Below are 22,649 nucleotides of genomic sequence, written 5' to 3' on the forward strand. Positions count from 1 at the left end.
TGAACTTCCCCATACTTTCTCAGGCTCCCATTGTATTCTCCTGACAGTCTCCCCACACTTGCCTCTCTTTAATTCAGTCTGTCCTCATCTGCAAACAGTCTTGTGGCCCACCACTGGCAATCTCCACCTGCTGTAGAACCCGCCTGCTTATTTCTATCCTTTGCTTCTTATCTTTCAACCAGTTGTTTTTTTTTTTTTTAAAGCAGACTTTGAGAAAGCCTACTTAACAGCTTTTTGAAAGTGCTGGTGCACTGTATCAATCCTCGTCCCAGTGGTTGTTGACTACTTCAAAGACTTGTAGGACATCTAGTGGACTTCCCCCTAAAAAAGTTTTCAAATGAGGAAGAGTCAATAAATTACTGCTTTATTCTAGTTTTCACTAATTTGCAAGATTAAAAAAAAAAAAAAAACCCAACAAAACAAACCCAACCAAAAACCCCAGACTTACCGGGTCTTTATATCCTGGCAGTGGTGCTTGTCTATTATAATAATGAAAAATAATGCAGTTAAGGCTAAACTCTTTAAGCAAGACTTCTTTTTTTCTCTCACACATAGAAAAGATGATGCCTACTGACTATGTAGTTTTTATTCTAGTGGTAACTACAGGAGATGCTGAACAACAAGTATGTAACGCTCTCTACAACTGCCTGAAAGGAGGCTGTAGCCAGGTGGGGATCAGTCTCTTCTCCCAAGTAACAAGCGATAGGACAAGGGAAAATGGGCTCAAGTTGTGCCGGGGAGATTTAGATTAGATATTAGGAAAAATTTCTTCACGGAGAGAGTGGTCAGGCCCTGGCACAGGCTGCCCAGGGCAGGGGTGCCATCACAGTCCCTGGAAGTATTCAAAAAACGTGTGGATGCAGTGCTTAGGGACAGGGTTTGGAGGTGGACCTGGCAGTTTGGTTAACGGTTGGACTCGATGATCTGAGAGTCCTTTCCAGCCTTAACGATTCTGTGATTCTATGAGAGATGAGTACCTTAAAATTAGCAGTTCTAGGTAAGAGTTCTTAGCCAGGATCTTTTAAGGATCTCACTGGTGATCTCTCCAGAACAACATTTTCACTAAGTCCTGGAACACAGAGCAAGTAACTGAGGAGCAGAAGAAAGCCGAGTCAGTGGCAAGTGTTTAAAGGATGAGTGGGGACGACTCTTGCAGTTATGGCATGAAAGATTGACACCGATCTTGAGGTACATGTAAAAGCCAATAAGAACTTGATCATTTAACAATTTGATTAGGTCACTCATTTTGCTGTTACTCAAATGGATCACCTGGAACATAACAGCAATGCTGTGTCGTGTTTTACCTTCGGAGCATGTATCACAAACCAATTACAAAGTTATAGCGCAGATCCAGGTTGCCCAAGAGAAACTTAACCTTAACCAATGCCCGACGCTGAACAGTGAGACACCGTCCCCAGCAGGGCCACCCACGCTACCCGGGTTCCCGGTGTGGTCAATGGCAAGACAAGCACTACTGAAGGCCTCCAGACTCAGACCCCTCTAATTTGAACCTGAGCTGCCTGAACCAAAAAGCTTCCCGGAGCAAACTTGAAGGGCATTTTCACGTACACACATGTTGGGATTCAGACTGTGCAGCCAGCTCTGAGGACGGGCACCTGATGAAGAGCATACCATTCCCCAGCTGCCCAGCAGCCTGAAGCTGGACAAACACTTCTTGCAAGATCCAGAAGATAAGAAATGAGAAAGTTAACTGAGAAAAGCAGGGAACTAGATATAGAAAGGATTTGTCTCCATTTCTTTTAAGACTGTTGAGGTACTGAAACAAGGGGAAGTGCACAGCACAAATGAAGAGTACCAGAAGATACTAGCAACTAATAATCATAGAATCATAGAATCGTTAAGGTTGGAAAAGACCCTTAAGATCATTGAGCCCAACCGTTAACCTATCACTGCCAAGTCCATCTATACCATGTCCTCCTACCAATGATACAGTTGCTTAAAAAAAGACAGAAATACTAACTCACTGTCTGAGCTAATATCAAACAGTGCTGGAAATGAATAAAACATAAACCAGCCTGAAACAAAAATGATCAGAAGACACTAACTACAGCAACTTGCATAGCATCAACAGACCAGCAGAGATACCAGAGCTGAAACACCAACCAGCCAGCAGTCACGCATCCAGATGACAGTGAAAAGGACTAACTTCTTTCAAGAGTTCCAGAATACGGTACAGATAAGCCCAGGTCCACCATGGGCAGACTAGTGCTGTGCTGAAGCAAGAGAGATGCAGAACTCGGAATTATTCCCTTTAGAGCCTGCAGCCAGCACCTCCTCTCCTCCCAGGCTACGAGGAACAGCAGTGCAAGTCTTTGTTCCAGGGAATCTCTTGTTCTTTATGCTCTGAAACGTCAATACAACTTTTCTGCTGAGCCCAAATTTTTTCTGCAGTCAGCCAAATATCAATGACATGGTTGTTTTGGTTTTCGTTTTGGTTTTTTTTTTTTTTTTGTGTGTTGTGTTGGGGTTTTTTTGTTTGTTTTGTTTTGTTTTAAACTAAGTATGCTACAGATTTTTTTTGTCTTTTGCAGACCTAAACAAATCAGTCCAGGAAAAACCACTTTAAGCAACTGCTTTTTTTGTATTTCAAATTCCCTTGCATTCTGAACAGTTCAAACGTCAGCCTAAGAGTGCTTTAAGACGACCACATCCTTACTCCTTGGAGACATAGCGCAAGGGAGATAAATGGGCTAAGAGTGCCAAGGCATTGATAAGAGGTTCATACATAACTGGCACGGGAAAGCTCGGTACTTTGTGCTGTTCCTTGATACACCCTGCTTGACCTTAATACTCTTATATCCGTCACTTTAAGGAACGTGGATGTTCAGAACCTGCCCAGAACACCTGTAGTACCTAAACCTGACCACTAAACTACTCATGATACACGTATGGTTTTTGTTGCTAAGTGGTCAAAACAGTACGAAGTGTTCTGTTATCAGAAATGTTAAGGGAAGGCGAATCTGGAAAGAATCTAGTGTCAAAACTTTTAAGTTCCCACTTTGAGAAGGGGAAAAATCAGCAAATCTAATGGATATTAGCTTTAAAACCTAAGCAGCACCTTGGGATATTCATAACATTGACCTTTATTCTCGACCACAAGAGGAAGCTGCCAGCAGAGCAGCAGATTAATTAAGACAGGAGGGAAGTTCAGAGAAACAAAGGGGATGAAGGTTAAAGGCAGCACAGCCAGCCAGGGAGCCTAACATAAGCAGCAGTGTAATGGAGGCAGGATCAGGCTTGGAAAGAAGTCAGAAAAGTGAAAGAGAAATGAAGAGGATTTTTCAAATGCTGGTACAGAAGTGGCCAGAGGACTGGGTCCCACCTCGTGCATGACAAGTGAGGCACGTTGGAGGCAAAAGCAGCTCTGCCTGGAAGGCGAGAGAGTGCACCAGGCCCGGGGGAGATGAGAGGTTATCTGCGCTCTTGGAAGATGGATTTAATCTGCACGCTCTTCCAGCGGCAGCTGGCTGGCCGTGTCCATCAATGCTCCATAATCTACAGCTCTACTGTTATCACGTCTTCAGCCATTTCCGCACATGCTCCCACGTGTTCATGTGCTGCACGCCTAACTCCAGCCGGGACAGCAGTCAGCTGCAGAAAGCTCAACACATGCTTTCTAGCTGCAGGTGAGGAAATTCTGATATCCCATTCTGTCAGGGAATTGTCACCTTAGGAGTGGCCAAATGGGAAGAGTCATCTCTCTCCAGCCAAGAGACCGTGGTAAGAGCAGACACATTTCTTTGACTGCTAACAAGGAAGCTACTTTAGGCTGCAGATCTACTCTTACCGCCACTCCGTGCGGAACTAAACGGCTATAAGGATAGTACAGGAGATTGCGTCAAAGGCTTTGATAAAAGCCAAGGTGTACAACAACCACTGGCCTCTCCTTGTGCACAGAGCCAGCCATCCCAATGCAGAAGGCCATCAGGCATGCCAGGCACGGTCATTCCATGCTTTTGCTCCCCTGCTTCCCTTGCTCCTCCTGTCCCAAGCTCGGAGACTTCTTCAGGTTGCCTGTCTACCTGGGCGAAGTCTGAGCACGGAGTGCACGCTGGCTGGGTCATGCGGTGACTTAGTGGCCAGCAGGCCAAGCAGGGCTCCAGCACAGTTCATGCTGAAGTCTTTCCCCAGGACTGTTAAGTGTACAGACTGAAGGAGGGGACTGAACTCAAAGTCAAAAGGTGAAACACAGAGTCACAGCAGGGCAGTTTGCAGCACTTGTGCTGCTCCCTGGCTGCGCCTGGCGTGCGAGCTGTCACTTGGTATCCTCCGAGAAAGCCGCCTCCGAGCTTGTCACCAAGCGCACACGCTCGTCACACAGCGCCGAGGTGCAGATCCGCTCCCCAGAGCGGCTGCAGGGGAGCGTTTGCATGTCCGTCTTCTCACTGATCATCCTGCAACGCCACGTGGAAGAGCTGGAAAAATACAAGAGGGACCTTCCTTCCCGCAGGGGCTCTCAGGACGGTGCTCCAGCTCCTGAGGCTGGGCTTGCGCCGCTTTGACTCCCCACCTGCTGCTCCGAGGCAGATGCCTCCTTAGGGGCTCCTTCCCCCCCTGCAGGGACTCTCAAAAAACCTGCTCAGAAAAGCCGCAGCGTGTGGACTCGGCGCTCGCTGCTCAGCCAGGGCTTCTCCTTTCCAGCCCTGGAAAGTTTAGCTGGCTGAATTTTTTTCATTTCCTGCTGTCCGTACTTCCTCCTAGTGTAGTCTTTCTTCAAAAAGCAAGGTATTTGTCAAAAGCAATGATTGTCAAGTTACAACAAGGTACATGGGTGCTACGTGCGAACCCCTTCAACCAGTGAGACCCAACCCATACAAATGGCCACAGGGGACACCAACAGCATCTCAGCTGCAGGACTGCAACTCCATGCCATCGCTCTACACACCATCCAGTCTCCCTGTGGATGAGGCTATATCCCCCATTAGTTCAATACCACCCCAGTCTCTCTTTAGGATAAAGTTCTCCAGAGGAGGATCACCGTCAGTCGAGGCAGACTCCATAATGTACCAAGAAAACAAAAGAGACGGTGGAAGAGACAACTTGTTCCTTCACATGCAGGACACACAGAGCTAAAGTTATAAAATGGGTACCATAACAAAACAAGCTGACCTCCCCAAAGCCCAGTGCAGACCTCCAGGAGGCAGACGATCAATTCACTGCAGGAAATTAGGGAGCTGTATTTCATTAAGGCACCAAAATCCTCCACAATCCTCCTCCTCCTCTGCAACCTACGCATTTGCATCACCTGAGGTTGGCATCAGAGACGAGTGAAGAACAACAGTGCCCTCTACCAAAAGAAACAGCCAACGACTTCTGCAACCTCCCGTCCCGAGCCCAAGCAGCCGGGACAGAAACAGCCCTGCTCTCCAAAGGAAGGCGGGCTCGGGCTGGGCTCTGGGCGACACAGTCCGGGCTCAGACCACTGGGGCCAAGCCAGTGCACCAACACTTCACCTTCAGTGGTGGTGCGCTCCGCTGCCTCTGATGTACCACACTGGAAAACACTTCCGACTCTTACACAACACAGGAATGGATGATTCAGAAGCACAATACTAACCATTTTTTTTACATCCCATTGTTACACCATCCGCTCTTCCCGTATCTACGCTGGCCACCAGGAGGGACAGTGAGGGGACAGGCCCAGCCAGCAAGATGCTCTCACTATGAGACTTGCAAGTAATTTGAAGTACCCAATAATTGTTATTTCAGTTTCAAAACATTTCAATTTCACAACATAAGAGACTCAATTCTTGATCAAAAGGTCGTTCAAGCTCCCAGTTCTTTCTTCAAAAAGCCTTTCCACAACGGGAAGAAGTGGTAACACTTCCACCACCTCCACTGCTACCCACAGGTACCGAGGAAGTAACCAAACGCATCCCGGTCATACGAGAGGGGTGTATTCCACTCTTAAAATTATTTTTCTTTTCTCAGAAAAAGAAGAAATGTCAAAGACTAAGTCCACTAGGAACTTGGTTAACATGGTTTCATGTAATAGTAATTTAGATGCTATGATGATGGAAAACAACCGGAAATCTTGCCACAAACAGACGGACAGACAAGGAGCAGTAAGGAGAGAGGTCTCTGCCATGCAAAACAGATGGTTCCCTGGACACCACTGACTCACACATCCTTCCACAGGAATCAATGCAAGACAAAAAGGGAAAGATCCGATAAAGAAGATACTCGTGCCATGGCCACTGCACACCCAGGATCAGCCGCAGCTCTTAGTCGGTCCCAGCCTCCCACAACACGCTCTCCACAGCCCCAACCACAGCCAGCATCGGCACCTCCCCAGGCTGCGCGGCTGCACCCCTGCGTCTCCCAGTGCCGAAGCCCTGCCCGTCCTTCAGGAACCCTTGCCCCGGAGAGCAGGCGTATCTGCAGCACGCCCACCTCCCGGGGCCGTAACCGTCTGAACCCGGGCACTGCCAGAGCATCCCAGGTCTCAGCTGCTTCCGAAGGAGGAGACAGCTGCACGTCCCTGAACAGCGGGGAAGCAGCTGCAGGAAAACCCAGACCCCGTACGTCTGCAAGTGCTCTTCAGCCCACCAGTTCAGGTGCAGCCTAAGTTTGCAAAGAGCTCCTCTACATTTCTCTCCACAAAGGCAGATTTGTACGTCGAAGCAGATCAACAGCACAGAATGTTTCCCAGAGGAGACGGTACAGCATCTCTCCAAACAAACACAACTTGAGAGAGGCAAATAGTAGCAAGGTGATATACAACAGTCTTGGGTTTCTACCAAGGCCAGGTTCCAGGCTTGCAGTGCATGGGGGAGCTTATGCTCCGTTCTCACACCTTCTCTCAGTCCACGGACGAGTTACTGCGACAACAGGCTGCTCGCACATATGCGCCGAAGCATTTGGCACATTCTGCTTCACACACCCAAACTTGTCCTTTAATTTCTGGGTGTCACTTCCCGAGAGATCAGCGAGCTCTGCACGGCAGGCGAGGTCTGTTCCACCGCTGAAACCAGGCGGGAGAGACAGCCAGGACGCGCCGCAAAAGGGATTTTGAAAAACGCGAGGGAGTGAGGGTCAGGGGAGAGAGAGACGATAGCTCAGGGTGAAATGAGCCCAAACTGGATGCTGACACTACTACAGGACTGCCACATTTCAAGGTATAATAAGTAAATGCACATTTTACAGTGCCTGCAACCTATCCCAAACAGCTATTTTGTCTTAACTACAGTTATCAAATGTTTCTCTGCAATTTTAACCAAAGCTGCAGGTTCTTCTCCCAATATTTCCCTGGACCACAGACTCAGGACCGCTCTGTAATTAACCCAAAGCAAGAATGAGTTGTGTTCAAAGCAGAGGAGCAGCCATTCCAGTGCCAACTTCAGCAGAAAGCTGTCCAAGAATTGACAAACTAGGTACTGAGAAATTAATTTCATATATTTAATTTCATGTATTTAATTTCATATATTGCAAATACTCCGTAACGATACTACTGAGGTTTGTGTGTGCAAGCTTAGCGTGTACAGAGCCCCAGCCCTACGAGCCGTTACTCAATTCCTGTCCAAGAAGGGATCCCACCGTCGAGGCTTCTGCTCCTTGCCGAGCACACGGAGGCTGCCCACATTTTGAATTTCTCTTATTAGAGCAGCGCAGCCCCAACAGCAAGCGTGTGTACATGAGGAGAACAAGAGCGATGCGAATCCAGATTCCTGCGGACAGCGATCCGAGTGACAACCAGTTCCAGACCAGCTGCTAACAGCTCCCCGTGCCGTAGCGGTAACGCCTCCCACGCACTGGAAACGCCTCGTACGAGACATCCCAGGCTCACGGCTGCCTTGTTCACAGACACATGACGCTGCAGTCATCTCCTGGACCACTAATATACCTCCTCTTGTTTCAAGTAAAATGTTAGCTTGTAACTGCCGAGAAGATTCTGTTAAGTGCATTTCATCCTATTTCTGTTACGCCAACTCATCCAGCTCTGAAAGTAAGATGCTCTCACCTCATAAGACGTCACAGGGAAACATTAGCAGCACATTTCAGTTTTCTTTTGGCCACAGCTATTAGTAAAAGCATTTAACAGGTGAAATCGTTAATCAGCGAGTGACAGATGACAAATTTCCAGTGCTCCCCCACATTTCCTCCAACTTTACTAATAATTTCCCACATGACACTGAAATCCAAGCAAGCTGGAACATCGCAATTTCCTTAGCCAACACAGTCAATCAATCTCCTTTAGCACAAAACCGCTCCTGGATAAACACCGTTCTGTCCTACCGCTTTTCCCATCTTCCCCCGTCTCTCTCCTTCTTCAAAATCTGTTTTAAACACTTCTGTACCAGTGACCTCAGAGCACCTTAATGGGGTTGCCCAGAGTGCTCCCACACACAAGGTTCACCGTCACCTCACCGAAATCTTTGCTAACATGCCAGTAATTTTTCCTATTATTTTTTCAGAATGCTGGTGTCATTTGTTTGCTGGGGGCTGCAAGGGCAGAGCTGCCCCCAGAGGGAGGTGGGCCAGGAACCCAGGAGACCCCACAGCCGGCACAGAGGGGGCCTCGCTGGCCACGACTCGAGCAAGGCCAGCAGGACAGAGCCAGAGATGGTGGCCAGGTCCAACGAGGAGTCCAGCTTATAAGGCGGCAGCACAGCAATGGGGCAGGTCCCAAGACAAGCCAGGAAGCCAATCTGCAGGTCAGGGTTAAGGCCAGGTCTAATGATCACTGGACAGGTCCGCAGTCATGAGGCAGGTCTGAGGTCAAGCTGGGAAATCAGTCCATCGGTCAGGGTCTGGAGAAAGAGGGTCCATGGCCAGCCACGGGCCTGACTATGACTGAGCTGGAGGCCAGGACGCTTCCAACATAGTTCAGGCAGGGATTGAAAGCCACAGTCTGAGCTTAAATAGAATTCCTGGGACCAGTGGTGTGGGAGGAGACCGCAGGTGAAGCTGGTCAGGGACATTAAGACATATTAGTGCCCTCAGGGCCCTGACATTGGTCTCCCCAGCTGGCAGTATCAGTCCCACCATAGACCATCCATCCAACATCGTGCCTGTTTTGACAGGGAACCATTCTGGTAGATTTGGACCTTTATCTCATTAGCTTTGATCTTATCTCATTCTTATTACTTAATAGCTCTACATCCTCTTTCCTTACTCTTATTTGTACAGCTGAAGAATCTACTATTGCTCCTCTGAACATTCTCAAGGTCTAGCTCAGCTGAGTTTTTGGCAACTTGCATCTTACATTTATGATTTCAGATGCCCCTGACACAGACTTTTTTGCAGATGAATCTTAGTCCTTGTTCTTTAAGAGCTTTGCTTATTCCTAGAGGCCTAGGAACAATCACATTTGGATTCCCTACCTACAAGATTTCTCTTTTGCCAGGAATACATGTTAGGGCAGGTTTTTGTAGCTTTGACTTAAAATATTCACTCAAAATTTCACCTCTGTTTTAACTCACTGAGGACAGTCAATTCCATTTACTTCACTACATTTTTCTTCTTTATCAAATACAAAAATCTAGACTCTACCCCTATTACCAGGATCTTACACCATCATTTTCCAAAGCAATGTGAAGGTGGATGTTTTTGCCCTATCCTTCTTCCTGCACAGTCCACGCATCACACACGCTTCCTACCCTCAGCTTTATCATTACCTCTGCCTTTCTTTAAAGCACACACGTGCTGCTCTGGCCTGTTCTCGCCCGTAACAGCTGTCGTACTGACCGAATCACTTGGCTCAGCTCCTTCCCCTCTGCACTCCTGAGCTGGCATTTGTATGCCAAATACCTCAGCCTTATCTTACTGGCCACCATCAATTCCACCGCAGAGAAGACAGCCGCTTCTCAGAGCCGTCTGCCTGCTTTGCTGTTGCTTTCACCTGTCTGCTCACCTCCTCTTGTGTTCCTTTAGGCAAAGATGTGTCAACCTCTATCTGATGTTCCTCCTCTTGTACTAAAACGAGCAACGCAGATAGCAGCCTATCCAAATCATCCCCCCTCCTTTCTTGCTTTAAAGCCACTTTGATTTCTGAGGGACCAGACGTTTAGGTAGAGTCCCTTCCCCGAGTGCTCCTTCTCTCCATGCTTTCAGTGGCTGAACAGCAGGCGACTCACCGGCACTGGGACCCACCACTCGCGTGTGCCTGGGGCACCACCACCCCAGGCAAACGGCTTTAGCTCTAGCACAAGCCACAGGGGCACGTGGCTCCTTCTCTCGTTGATGACGCACATCAGGCAACTCCTGCTCAGTGACCTGGTGCTCTCTAAACCCTGAGCTACGTGGTCCTTGGGGACGTGCTGAGGAGGAGAGGAAGGAGAATGAGAGGCAGACGTACATATGGGCTGGGCCTGCTGAAAAATGGTCACTAACAACCAACCTCTTTTTCTGTTTTAGTCCGAGCCCGACACGCATTCACACCATGAAAGATCATCCTCCTACATCATTTGGATATAGATCTGCAGTCTCTCAGGTACTTGTACAAGTGCTGCCCACCCGTGGTACCTGTCACGTCCCCTGGTGATGCTCCGCAGCGCCTCTGCAAGCGTGAATGAAGCTCCAAGCGGCTGCTCGACAAGCAGGAGCGCAGTTCCTCCGGACCCAAGCTCCACCAGTGCCTCCACTCAGGGAGACAAAGACATTCCCGGGCAGAATCACACGATGCAGCTTGAGATCTGAGGGGAGGCATTCCCACTGCCCAAAGGCAGGTCTGCACACCATAACCTCATAACGGATCCAGGGACAGGGAGATGTGACTAGCTGATGCTTGCATGCGGGTTCTTACACCCACAGATCTCAGACTACCAACAGCTGTGAGGACCACCTGATGAGCTTGATCCTATATTGGCAGAAAGACAAGGCCTGTTTCAACCACACGGAAGGCACAAGAAGATTAATTCCCTGAATCCAACTGAAACGTCACACCACTTTAAGTAGAATATAGGGTATGGTGTTAGAGGAGACGCAGACAGGAACAAAAGCATGTAACGAAGTGATGCGATCGATAATTAGAACTTGGATCTCCTCTCGGGGTATCAGGATGATACAAGAAGGATCACCTCTATGGGAAGATGGGCAAAAGCAGAGATCTCTGACTCAGTAGGGCCAGAAGAAACACATTTAGAACATACAGAAACTTTGAGCTATTTACCAAAGAAACTCTGTTTAGGCCCCAAAGGATTTTAGTTCCAGAGACAGGAGATACCTAAGGAGACCCTCACTGGGAAGAGAGAAACTTAAGTTTCTGCCTTGCAGCCTGTAACAGAGGTGGGCAATGCGACATCTTCCTTCAGAGTCAACAAGCACTGCAGCATCTATGAACTGGGACCTGGGAGGGAAATGCTGACCCAGAAGCACCCGTAGAGAAAAACTTGGCTCATTTAGGCAGATCAATATGCAGCTCATGGCCTTTTCTCTCAAAGCATGAAAATACATGCAGGTTAAAGGAACATCCTAATACCATCTCCAAAATGTCAACCCTGAAAGTTGTGCTCTCTGAATTTCAATGAAGATCACAATGAATTTCCTGAGCTGCTCTCATCCTTGTCACAGTCATCTTCAATCTGTTCCAACAAGAGCATAGTCAGGTATCTGCCATGCAACCCTGCTACTTTCCTCAATCAATAAACACAGTTGGAGATGTCCGCAAGTCTGATGTGGCTTTGTTCCCCAGCAAAGTATAGTCAGGCCAAAACCCTTCCATCAGTGCACAGCCTAATCAGCTGCCAGGCTATACTTAAACTCCTAAGACAGACACTTCTCTTTCTTTGATCTTGATGACAAGTGGTAGAGCAACATCATGTCCGTGCAGCTAAACTTTCTTCTGTGCACAAACATCATGGCCTTATCCAAACTACCTTCTGCAAACAATCTGTACCTGAAAACTGCGCCCACGCTTTGTCTGGAAAAGTAGGAGTTGGCAAAAGCCAAAACCGTGCTGGGGGACATGCCAACAACTAAACAGTGTGGACAACTGGAGGAAAATGCTCATACCTCTGCTCCAGCTTTAGTATCTAAACACCATCTGTTTTTCACATTTCACTACACAATTTAAATTTAACCCAAACACGTAACATTCTGCAAGAAAGCACCCAGCAAACATGAACTCCTAGATACAAGAAGGGCTTATAAACCACATCGATTAGTCTACTGTCTTTGATTGAGCATCACAAAAGGACGGGGCAAACAGCTCCTGCACACTGAGATGGCTCCGGAGTAGAGCTCCAACGCAGCACGAGAGGGCAGAAGGTGGAACCTCCTCAGTGGAAGTCTCAACGCATCAGCCCTAATCACCCCTGAAAAAGGAGGAATATCCCAACCAAGTCTTCACTGTCATCAAGCGTTTCCCACCAGCACAACAGAAACACATCTGCTTCACTTCTAATGGGCCCAGAGCACAGCTGAGTTCACGACACTGTGCTCAGACAGGAGCCTTCTCCGGCCAGGAGAGGCCAAAGGCAGGGGTGACCAGTGCAGTAAGATGAAGCACATACAAAGATAATTTCAAGAAAGAATACGAATGAGCATTGGGAACACAAGCTGGAACTGCAGACTGGAGAGCTAACAGCTGAACCAAATCAGAGGCAGAGGGAGAAAAGCTTTGCTGATTAGACCCTGCGGTGTGCAGGTTCATAGTGCTACCGGTGGAGTTCCACTCCCACTACGCCCTCCACGGCCACCAGACCAGGTCCCAAAGGCACCTCATACTTTATCCACAGGGACTGACATGCAAGTGTCCCAGAGGACGTGTGACCTGCCACATACTTGTCACAGCAAGCACAGGGTTAGTGGCTCACTTATGGAATCCAAGCATCCTGGTAAGGAGACGCCTGAGGGTGCAAACATATACATTTAAAACTCTCAGGCAGGACTGGGATTAGAGCAAAGAAAAGACTTTGTAAGTGGGTTTAGGCTTCCAGAAACTAATTAAAACTAGTTGTGCAAAATGGAGAACCGTATTTTATTGATTTTCTTTTCTCTTCTACAACTTTGTTTCCAACTTTGCAATCAAGGTTTAACTCTCCCTTACCAGAATCCAGCTGTCTGAATTTTAAAGCTCATTTAATATGCAAAGTGACCTACACTGAATCTGTCAAATTAGGACCACTTCTCTGCTCTCCTTAGTAGTACACTGGAAAAAAAAAAAATCCAGATGTTCTCTTCAGTTGCTTTACACCGGGACAAGTTCAGGCTTGCCAGAAGTGCACCCAGTCCTGAGGCCGGGAGAGGAATGCTGCCCGGGCAGCTGCCAGTGACAAGGGGTAAGCTGCGGTGATACGCCCCACAACAAACCCACTAAGTCACAGTAACCTCTAAGAAGACCGGACTCTTTGGCACATGCAATCTGCAGCTCCTCCTGACACCGCTGTCCTCCAGGAACAGCAAAAACCTGTTAGGTGGTGGCTGGCGCTGGAGACGGAGGGTCAGGAGTGCCAGGCCTGAGTCACAGCCAATTTTAATATTTTCTGTTGGACTAGAACAAACACATGTGAGTTACTCAGGATCCATCTACTGCTTTCTTTTGAAGTCTCCTACAACACAACGCAGGATTGGAGGTTCAGATCACCAGTCACACTCTTGCTCCATCACCCACTTGCAGAAGACCCTGCCACTGCAGTAATCTCCACAAAAGGACCGACGATTGCTCTCCTCCTGACAGTACCACACACTTACCGTGGACCAGCGTGTCTACAACTGGATGCTAACACACTCAGTAACATAAACTAACACCTTGAGCAATACAATTCGTCAGATGCATCCATCACCCATTGCAAAGAATGGGCAAACTCAGAGACGGCTGGAAATTTAAAGTGAATACTTCTGAATTCCCAGGGCTGTTCAGCGTGTCCGCTGAAAGACACTCAGATCTAAAACAGCTTACCTTGCCGTGGATCATACTGTCGCATCTGCACCTCCTCAACACATTCTGCCGGGAACCAGCCAGTCCTTCCTTTCACGGTTCCTTCCCAAAAGCCACCTTCACCAATACTCAGCACTGTGGGAAGACAGAAACAGGTACATGAGAATGAGCAGGGCTCCCAGAAAAAGGGAAGGTCAGAAGGACCATCGTATAGCGTTAACACAGCGGAAACACGGAAGGGCAGAGCACAGAAAATTGGTCTGGGGTCAGAAGTGGTCTGGAGGAAGAAAGCACCTCAAGAAGCCTTCAAAAGCTTCTTTCACCCATGTCCAGAAGAGGGACAGGGTAGACAATGGCCTTCATGCAGCCATGTGCTGTGAAAATTAAACAGCAAACTGGTAGCATCCATCTTTGTAACGAGGACTGTGGATGGGGGACCCAGACATAACACGGGCTTTGACAAAACCATTCCCTGGAAACACGCTACCTACTGTAACTTCCGACACCTCAGAGCAACAGAGGAATCACAGCCCCGTAAGGAAAACGAGATGGGGAGAGGGAAAGAAATTGGCCAAGGCGACAATACAAGTCACCCTGAGAACTGGGGGGTCCTGACTGGCCTGTGCCCAAAAAACCAAGAGCTGGTTCACTCCAAGCGACAGAGCAAACAGGAAAGCACTTCAGTGTCACAGCAGAATTCTCCCAGCCCATTAAGCCTTGTTTTTACTAGCTCAAAGCTTAGAGAAACAGAAAGGAAGTCTTGAAATGTGCTCTGAAGATGAAATAAATTCAGAGTCCAGGAGATTTTAACGGGGAATCACATCAGGAACGTCCTCATTAAAGCAGGGAACTATCAGCTTGAACTGCTCACCAACTGCCAGCTGAAAAGGATGGCTTTCAGGTAGCCAGGGTACAAACTCCCAAAGAGCCACAGACAAAACCGGCATTTCTTATTACACCTGAAGAATGAAGTGGGGTCCAAAGCAGACTAGCCAGCACAGTCCGAGGTTACAAAACAGTCTGAGGTTTCTGCTATGAAAACCATTGCCAGAAAACGTACGTTTGATGTCAGCTATCATCTCCTAGTTCCCTGCAACTGGATCCCCCACACCTCATGCTGGCAGGCTCTGCAAGAAAGATCTGGATTGTTTTGGGACATTTAAAAATGCATCAGATGTGACCATTACATTTCCTATGGCCACAGAGAAAACGATTGTCATTCCCAGAGCACTCAAGAGAACAAAAACGTGCACAATGCAAGAGAGAAAAATGGTTACTAATCTTCCTGGATGTTCCCCGTTTATATACTGTATCCAGAGTGCCCAGATATTACCCCTATTTTATCCAGAAAATGGCTGATGTGCACCTCTCGCTTGAATTCAAGCACTTGCAAGGCCAATTAATTGCACCATCCTGATCCAGGAAAGTGGAGGAGAGCACTTACATACGCTTTCAGGTTACTGTGGCTCCCAGTGCTTTCCTAACTCTTTGTAACGCAGTGGTCTCTGGAACAGATTGTGAATTAACGTGTTAGATGTAGTCTATAAAATGCTGTAGATCAAGAGAAACTGCTGCACATCACCCGAAAGTGATAAGCTTTTGATACATCCTTTGGAAAACATTTGCAACGGCAGTTCATTTGACATCCAGACAAAAAATAAACAGAAGAGTCAGCATCCTGGGGTCCCTGCTGTCAGAGTGAAATCTTAAATGATCTCGAAAGTATTCCCTCAGCATTATCTGGATAACAAGTTCGTAAAAACAAGCCCACCACATCAAGAGATCCCCTTGATTAGCACAGAGACGTGGGGTTTCCTGGGACTTCCTTTGAAACCTCAGGAGCCGTTACAAAACCCCCTCATACAAAGGGGGGACACTAAACTGGGTTCTTAAGCTCCTCCACAAACCCCTGGACATCAGGTGAAGTAAAAGGCTGGCACCGGGTCTATCTTAAACTTGCATCATTTTTTCTTATGCTTTTTTCCTATGGCATTTTCTCCAACTTTGTAATCATAACTTAACCTTGTGGCTTTGATAGCAGAAACTTCATCTTCATTTTGAGCTTGCCTACGATCTGAAGCATACTCAAGTGAATTTGGCAGCTAAAGAGAGAGCTGCTTCTCCCCGAGGCAGAGACCACAGGTTTGTGGACAAGTCTCGGGACCTGACCCAGCCCAAAGGCAGCGACCTTGGAGGCTGCTGGATGCTCCCTCCAACCATCAGGCAGGCCCCCCTAAAAGACGAGGAACCTCCTGTGGCTGATTACCAAAAAAGCCCTTTGGCAACAGGATGACAGCGATGAGGCAACCAGCAAGCACGGGGAAACCTCACTGTCTCGTTGTCCCAGGGCTGCACTGCACCGCGCAGAACGCACAGAGCCGATCCACAGCGATTCAGCTCTAGATGCAAGAAACCACCCAGCAAATGAGACCATTGGTACAACACGGTCCCCAGCAACCAGATCTTCGATCCTCAGTAGGAACAGCTCTCGACATAAACTCTTTGATGATAATAATAAAATTTGTACCACAAGGGTATGCAAGTATCCTATGGCTGTGCGTGGTGCCAGAGCCACACAAACGTGGTTACTGCTCATCTTCTCCATAGTACAAGGATTCTGCACAATTCCCAGGATCCCATTGCTCCTCACTTTTTTACCTATCCCCTCAGAGTGGGCTGGGCACTCTGCAGAACGCACGAAAATGCCCAGTTTGAAAGGGTGAGCCCCGACTCCCCAAAAGCCGTGCTCTCAGATTGCCGCCCCATGAAGACACTTCCACCGACAGCTGAAACGCAGCGAGGCATCTGTCCTGAAGGCCACAAAGGGCTGCGGGGGCTGGCACGCTTGACTCCTCTCTCCTGAATGTCTCTGCTTCACCGCAGCCCGGGGAGGCGGGGGGAGGCAGGAGCACTGTGTTCGAATGACCACACTGCTGCCTGTCACCTCTGCGTCCCCTCGCTGGCCTCCACCACCCCCAGGGTCCCTCCCTGCACCTCCGGCAGCATTCAGGCTTCAGGCCTGTTAGCTGCACTGCTTTCTGCCCCAGCTGGTAACCTCTGCACAAAGCACTGTGTATTAGTGCAGTGGTGCCTTCCAAGTCAAAGACCTCTGAGGAAAATGGTTTCTTTTCTCTTTTCCTGTCTTGATCCAAAATATCAGCAACCCCATCCATGCAGGCGTCCTTGTGCTCTCCGTATGTCCACTGGGGCCAGCACAGAATCACAGAAGGCTTCGGGATGGGAGGGACCTTTCAAGGCCATCAGTCCAACCCCCTGCAATGGGCAGGGACATCTTCAACTAGATGAGGTTGCTCAGAGCCCCATCCAGCCTGTCCTTGAACGTTTCCAAGGATGGGGCATCTCCCACCTCTCTGGGCAACCCGTTCCAGTGTTTCACCACCCTCGTCGTGAAAAATTTTTTCCTTGTCTTCAGTCTAAATCTCCCCTCCTTTAGTTTAAAACCATGACCCCTTGTCCTGTCGCACCTCTGGGGAACTCACTCCTGCTGCTCCTGGGTGTTCACCGCCCACCCCGAGCGATGCGCAGGGCTGGAAGGGAAAGCCGTCCTTCCCCGGTAAGGCAGACAGGCGCCAGTGGTGGGAATACAGCATAAGGCTTAACTCCCAGTTGGCAGATTTACAGGACTTTCAGCTCAGGAAAAAAAGAGGGTGCGATTACAGACACAGCAGCACACCTTCCCTGACATGGACCACGGTCCTACAGCCGGGCTGGGATTTCTGTTGCTGGTAACTGAGTGGACAACTCTTTTTTTTTTTTTTTTTTTTTTTTTTTTTAAATTAGTTAACAAATAAAAACCTGAATTACTACGGCATTTGATATCCCAACTGGCAGAAGGCACAGACACATCCACATTCTATCACGTGCTGCTACCTTTCCAGTTCAGCTCCCTCCTAACACCTCACAGACGGCACTATCAGATTTACCCCTGCACCCATCGCCATAGTGCCCATGTGTCACTCATAGCTAAATCCAAACACCAGAGTTATTAATAAATTAAGTGCTGCTCCATGCCAGCCAATGCAAATTCCCCGAAGAAGAGGAACTTCACGATCGCCTGTAGGCATTAATCCTATAGGAAGCAAGGGAAAAACAAACAAGCAAGCCTGATTTACAAGCCGAACAGGAGACTCATTTCAGTCTCTTCTCTAGATCTTTTCTTGAGATGCAAATGCTCCTGCTCTCCGAAGGTTATGATGTTGTCACAATTTGGAATAGACCCAAATCCTCTACCTTATTTCCCACTGCTCTCATCCACGCTTTAGAAGCTCTGCTAACACTTCCCAAGGGAAAATTTCCCTTTTCTAGTACTTTGTATTTCCAGCTTCCAAACCAGCCCTTCATGAAGGACAGCTCATCCAGCTCTCCAGACAGAGCCTTCTGTTCTTGTGGTGTTACGCTTGGCTCTTCAATCACATAGTACTCCTTTTCAAGATTTGCTGCTTCTTGAGGATTGGAAGGACTGAAGTTTCAGCCTGTCTGGCATCAAGCTGAACACAGATTTTTAAGGTAACAGCAAACTGAGTCTATTCTAATGAAAGGAAAAATTTAAAGTTGTCCATATTTCACCAGTTTGTCCCTGAGGATGTTACATGAGACAATATAAAAACCTTGCTCAAGTCAAGATAAACAACATCCAACAAGCCAGTCACCTCACTGTAGAAGGCTGTCAGCTTGGTTAAGCAAGATTTCCCCTTCGCAAATCCAGGCTGGCTATTCCCAACCACCATCTTGCCCATCATGTGTTTGGAAATGGTTTCCAGGAGTAGTTGCTCCATCACCTTCCCAGGGATCAAGATGAGACTGACCAGCCTGGAGTTCCCCACACTCTGCCTTGCTCTTCTTGAAGACAGGAGTGGCATTTGCTTTCTTCCAGTCATCAGGAACCTCTCCTGACCACCGTGACCTTTCAAAGATGATCAAGGGTGGCCTGGCAATGCCATCAGCCAGCTCCCGCAGCACTCGCTGGTGCACCTCATCAGGCCCAGGGACTTGCGTACGTCCAGTTTGTTTGAATGTTCCCTAACCTGATCCTCCTCCACTGAGAGTATGCCTACCTTGCTATGGACCATCCCACTGGTCTCTGGGACCTGGGATTGCTGAAGCCTGGTCTTACCAGTGAAGGCTGAGGTGAAGAAGGTAGGTACCTCTGCCTCAGTCAGCTCATTCAAACTTTTCTTGCTGTATAAACACACAACTTCTTCAGAAATGAGGTACAGAGAGCATGAGCTTTGGGCTGGCAGGGAAAGGAGCAGATGGGTGCCAAGAAGCTCTGAAGCTACAGCAGTTCATGCCTGGCCCACTGAAAGGACAGCACTCAAAGCGGCAGCTTGGATTCAGCTGGACTTCAGCAGGGACTGACTTGACATGTGGATGCAGTCTCTCAGCAGTCTTTCCCGACAAGTCACTCCAAAAGCCCGCATCGTTTTCTTCTGCAAAGTCAGGCTCTTCTTCAGCGCCAGGCTCAGAACTCCCTGTGAGCCCTCCTCGCCTGCGGGGGCCCTGGACCGAGCCGGCAATACCGCAGTGGTCAAGAAAAAGCTGGTGCTGACAGAAGAAGAGGAATAAATGGTCCACTGAGCCCTACAAATCATTGATGCAAGCTGGGCAACTCATACACACAACCATTAGCTCTGAAGGTCACTGGTAATTTGAATAGCTATAAACATGGTAATGAGGCATATACCAAGTCATGTTGGGATGCGCACACAAAATGCTTAAATATGCTTTGAAGAAGTTAACAAGCAGGACATACTGGGAAAAAATTTCTTTAGCTAATCAACTCTGGATCCCAGGCCCCGGCCAGCCAAGCCCCACTGCCATTTCCCAGTGTCGTGCTATACTGCTGTTGGCTCCGCAGCCTCAACAAAGAAGCCCAAGTGACTGCCACATTCTCCAGCTGGGTTTGCCTGCAAAGATCCTTTAACCTGCTGCTGCAGGACCCTGGAGGAAAAGCCTGCAGCAGCTGCTGAAATCATCTTGGCTTTCTCTCAGTGACTCCTGAGGATTCTCTTGCTGGCTCCCTCTCCACTCTCGTACCAAATGCAGACATCCCTACCTTCCCCTTTGAGGCACAAATCCACCCTCCACTGCTGTTCTACATGGACCTGACCCTACTTTCCCCCCACCCCATTCACAGCCCTTACTCATCTCCAAACATGTCTTTCAGACCATTTTTTGCTGCCTGCTACACACTCCACTTTACCTGCAAACTTCTCCTGAGATCCACTGTAGCACCCTTCAGCTCTTGTGGAAAATTCCTTACTGAAGTAATGTTCATGGACCCCAGCCAGGTGCAAATGACACGGCAGTTGTCTTGACCAAAGACTACATTTTTCCCCTGTGTTCCTTCCATTCATTTCAATCCTGTTTAACCCTGAAAGCCTACATATAGAACCAGCTCAGCAGCATCAGCTCTTTAATACCACCTCTTTGCACCCCATGTTTCCATTGCCAGCTGTTCTACTGTTTGACTCTACAACCTGCAGGTGCAGGATCTGGTCCAGCCTCTTCTCCATTGCACAGCGCAACACGGGTCTCCAGCCTGACAGGACTCTAGATGCTACCAAGATATGCCTTTCACAAGGGCTAGCAACATCACAGGTGGCTGGGACTACAAAACTCTTGAGTTTGTTCTCTGGAAAGTCTGTTCCTCTTGAAGCTCCCATTTTCCTTTGTTCCACAGGTTCCAAGACCAAAAGAAAAGAAAGAAAAAAAAAAAAGAAAAAGAAAAACCCCAATCCATAGTGGCCATGGGTTTTCCCTTTCTTGAGTCCCCTACACACTGATATGTGATTGCTCCTTTCCCGAGTAATGCCAGAAGTTGCAATCTTATCTCAGATACCGACTTGCCCCGCTTTGCTTTGTCAGCGTTTCCTCCCTGTTAGAAATGCCACTCCTAGCACCCAAGCTGCTCATTTACTCCCGAGGCTGGGCTCAGGCCAACCCTCGTCTCACTCACTGCTCAGGCAGAATCTTCCTCCTCTGTTCTGCCTCGCAAGACAATTTCCTTCTCCTGCTCCATCAGTGCAGGGATCCCGCTGGCACGTGCTGGGACGCAGCAGCTGCTGGCCCAGTTCCCATAGCGTTTGCTCATGAGGCATGGTCCCCATCTCGCTCTGAGGAAGACAAGATCTCTCTTCAGCACCGGAGGTTTTCCCCTAAAAGGGATGCACCGCGCTATTCCCCCTCCTAGCTTCTCCGTGGTGAATCCTGCGCAGCCCGCAGAGTTCTCCGATTCCAAGTCTTGCTTGAGAAGCTGCACCACCCAGCCACCTGCATCCGCACGGACTCCGCTTGAGCCTGAGCTGCCAACAGACCCCTTTGGCCTTTGCAGTCAGCGGTATCTTTTAAGAAATGTTTTGGTTGTTGTTCCTGCCTAGAGCCATTACTACAAGCAGAGATGAGAGCTGGAAGACGAGGATCCACCCGTGCTGCAGGGCACACGCCCCAGAAAGGTTCCCCCCACGGGCTACCCGTGGTCACCATGAGCCATACGTGAAGGTCTCCTCCTGTCAGGCAGGGTCAAGTGGCAGCTGTGGGAGACACAAGCGCAGCCTGGGGGCCTCGACACTTCTAACACCGCTGCCACAGTAGTCTTCTCCAGCACCCCCATCAATTTATTACCTCTGTTCCCAGATGAAGATGCAAGATAGGTGTATAACGGAGTTGCTGACCAATTCCAGGTACCGGCCAGCTCTCGCATCGGGATGTCCCATTTGTGCGCTTGCCATTTGTCATCCCTGAGCTAATGAGACAGACTCAGAGGTTCATTATATACTGCACCCATCATCTATTCCAGGACATGAAAAATCAAACAAACAAGCAATTTCACAGCCACACACACGTGACCGCTGTCCTCACTCACAGCGCTGCGAAGTCCCTGACGAGGGGAGAAGCTGAAAGGACCCCAGCTATTCCAGCGCAGCTACTGCAGCATGCAAACGTGCCTTCCAGTTCAGATTCTGCTGTGCTGGGGACAAGTTAATGCATGAAGATAGAGAGCAACTTAGAGGGCAACAAGGAGAGCTCTGCAGGCCCTGCTTCCCAGTGTGTAACACCCTTAACTTCATTTTTCACAGGCCCTTACCCATAGCTCTGCTCATCTTCCCTTCGGACTCCCACACTGAACTCTGCTGAGGTCCCTCATGCTTTACTCACTGCCAAGGTTTCCCACTTGCTCTAACGATGTTAACGATGTCAAATCCTGACTCCTCAGCAGTGCTGAGAGGGGCCTTGCTTTTTCCAGCATTCCTCTGCAAAGTGGCACAGGCAGCGTTTGAGGACAGTCCTGGTACTCCCTGTGACCTTCCCCAATGCTCCAACACAAACCTGCTTATCCCAGCTCTCTCTAGGCCACTCCGGCACCGTTCAGACTTGCCCTTTCCTTCGCTGACCCGGGGACCGTGAGACACAGGACCCCTTCGATTCCGCCCCCCCGCAGCTCCCCGCCAGCCTCGCTCAGGCACTGCACCTGCATCTCACCCACTGCCGTGTCTGTGGGTTTTCTGAGTCCTTGGGAGCTGTCAGGGCCAAACTGCTAGATAACGGGCTAATTTAGTTTCAGCCCCCTGAGGGGCAGGAAAACATCATAATTCGCATCTTATGTATTGAGCTACAAACAAGGGACAAAGCCATTCTGCTTGTTTTATCTGTTAAATGACTATCGGGAAGCCGTTTGGGGGACAGATATAGAATCTGAATCCAGAGCCGTTCAAGCCTTGTGATAAGGCACACCTCAGAAACCCAGAGGCCTCACACCGCACCTCTGCGACAGGCAGCACAGACAGGCA

The 22,649-nt window shown here is 48.8% G+C and overlaps 1 protein-coding gene across 1 annotated transcript in view; it reads right to left on the reverse strand.

The window, feature by feature from the left end:
- The window catches only part of SHANK3 (SH3 and multiple ankyrin repeat domains 3), a gene marked incomplete at its 5' end in the record, with an annotated part of 356,878 nt that overhangs the window by 128,173 nt on the left and 206,056 nt on the right, over positions 1-22,649 (reverse strand). Inside the window, 1 exon segment of the mRNA XM_082310842.1 lies at positions 13,861-13,974. Within this exon segment, the coding sequence (XP_082166968.1) occupies positions 13,861-13,974 (114 nt within the window).

The sequence above is a fragment of the Platalea leucorodia genome (assembly GCF_965183815.1).
Source record: "Platalea leucorodia genome assembly, chromosome: 4".
In the NCBI taxonomy this organism is placed as follows: domain Eukaryota; kingdom Metazoa; phylum Chordata; class Aves; order Pelecaniformes; family Threskiornithidae; genus Platalea; species Platalea leucorodia.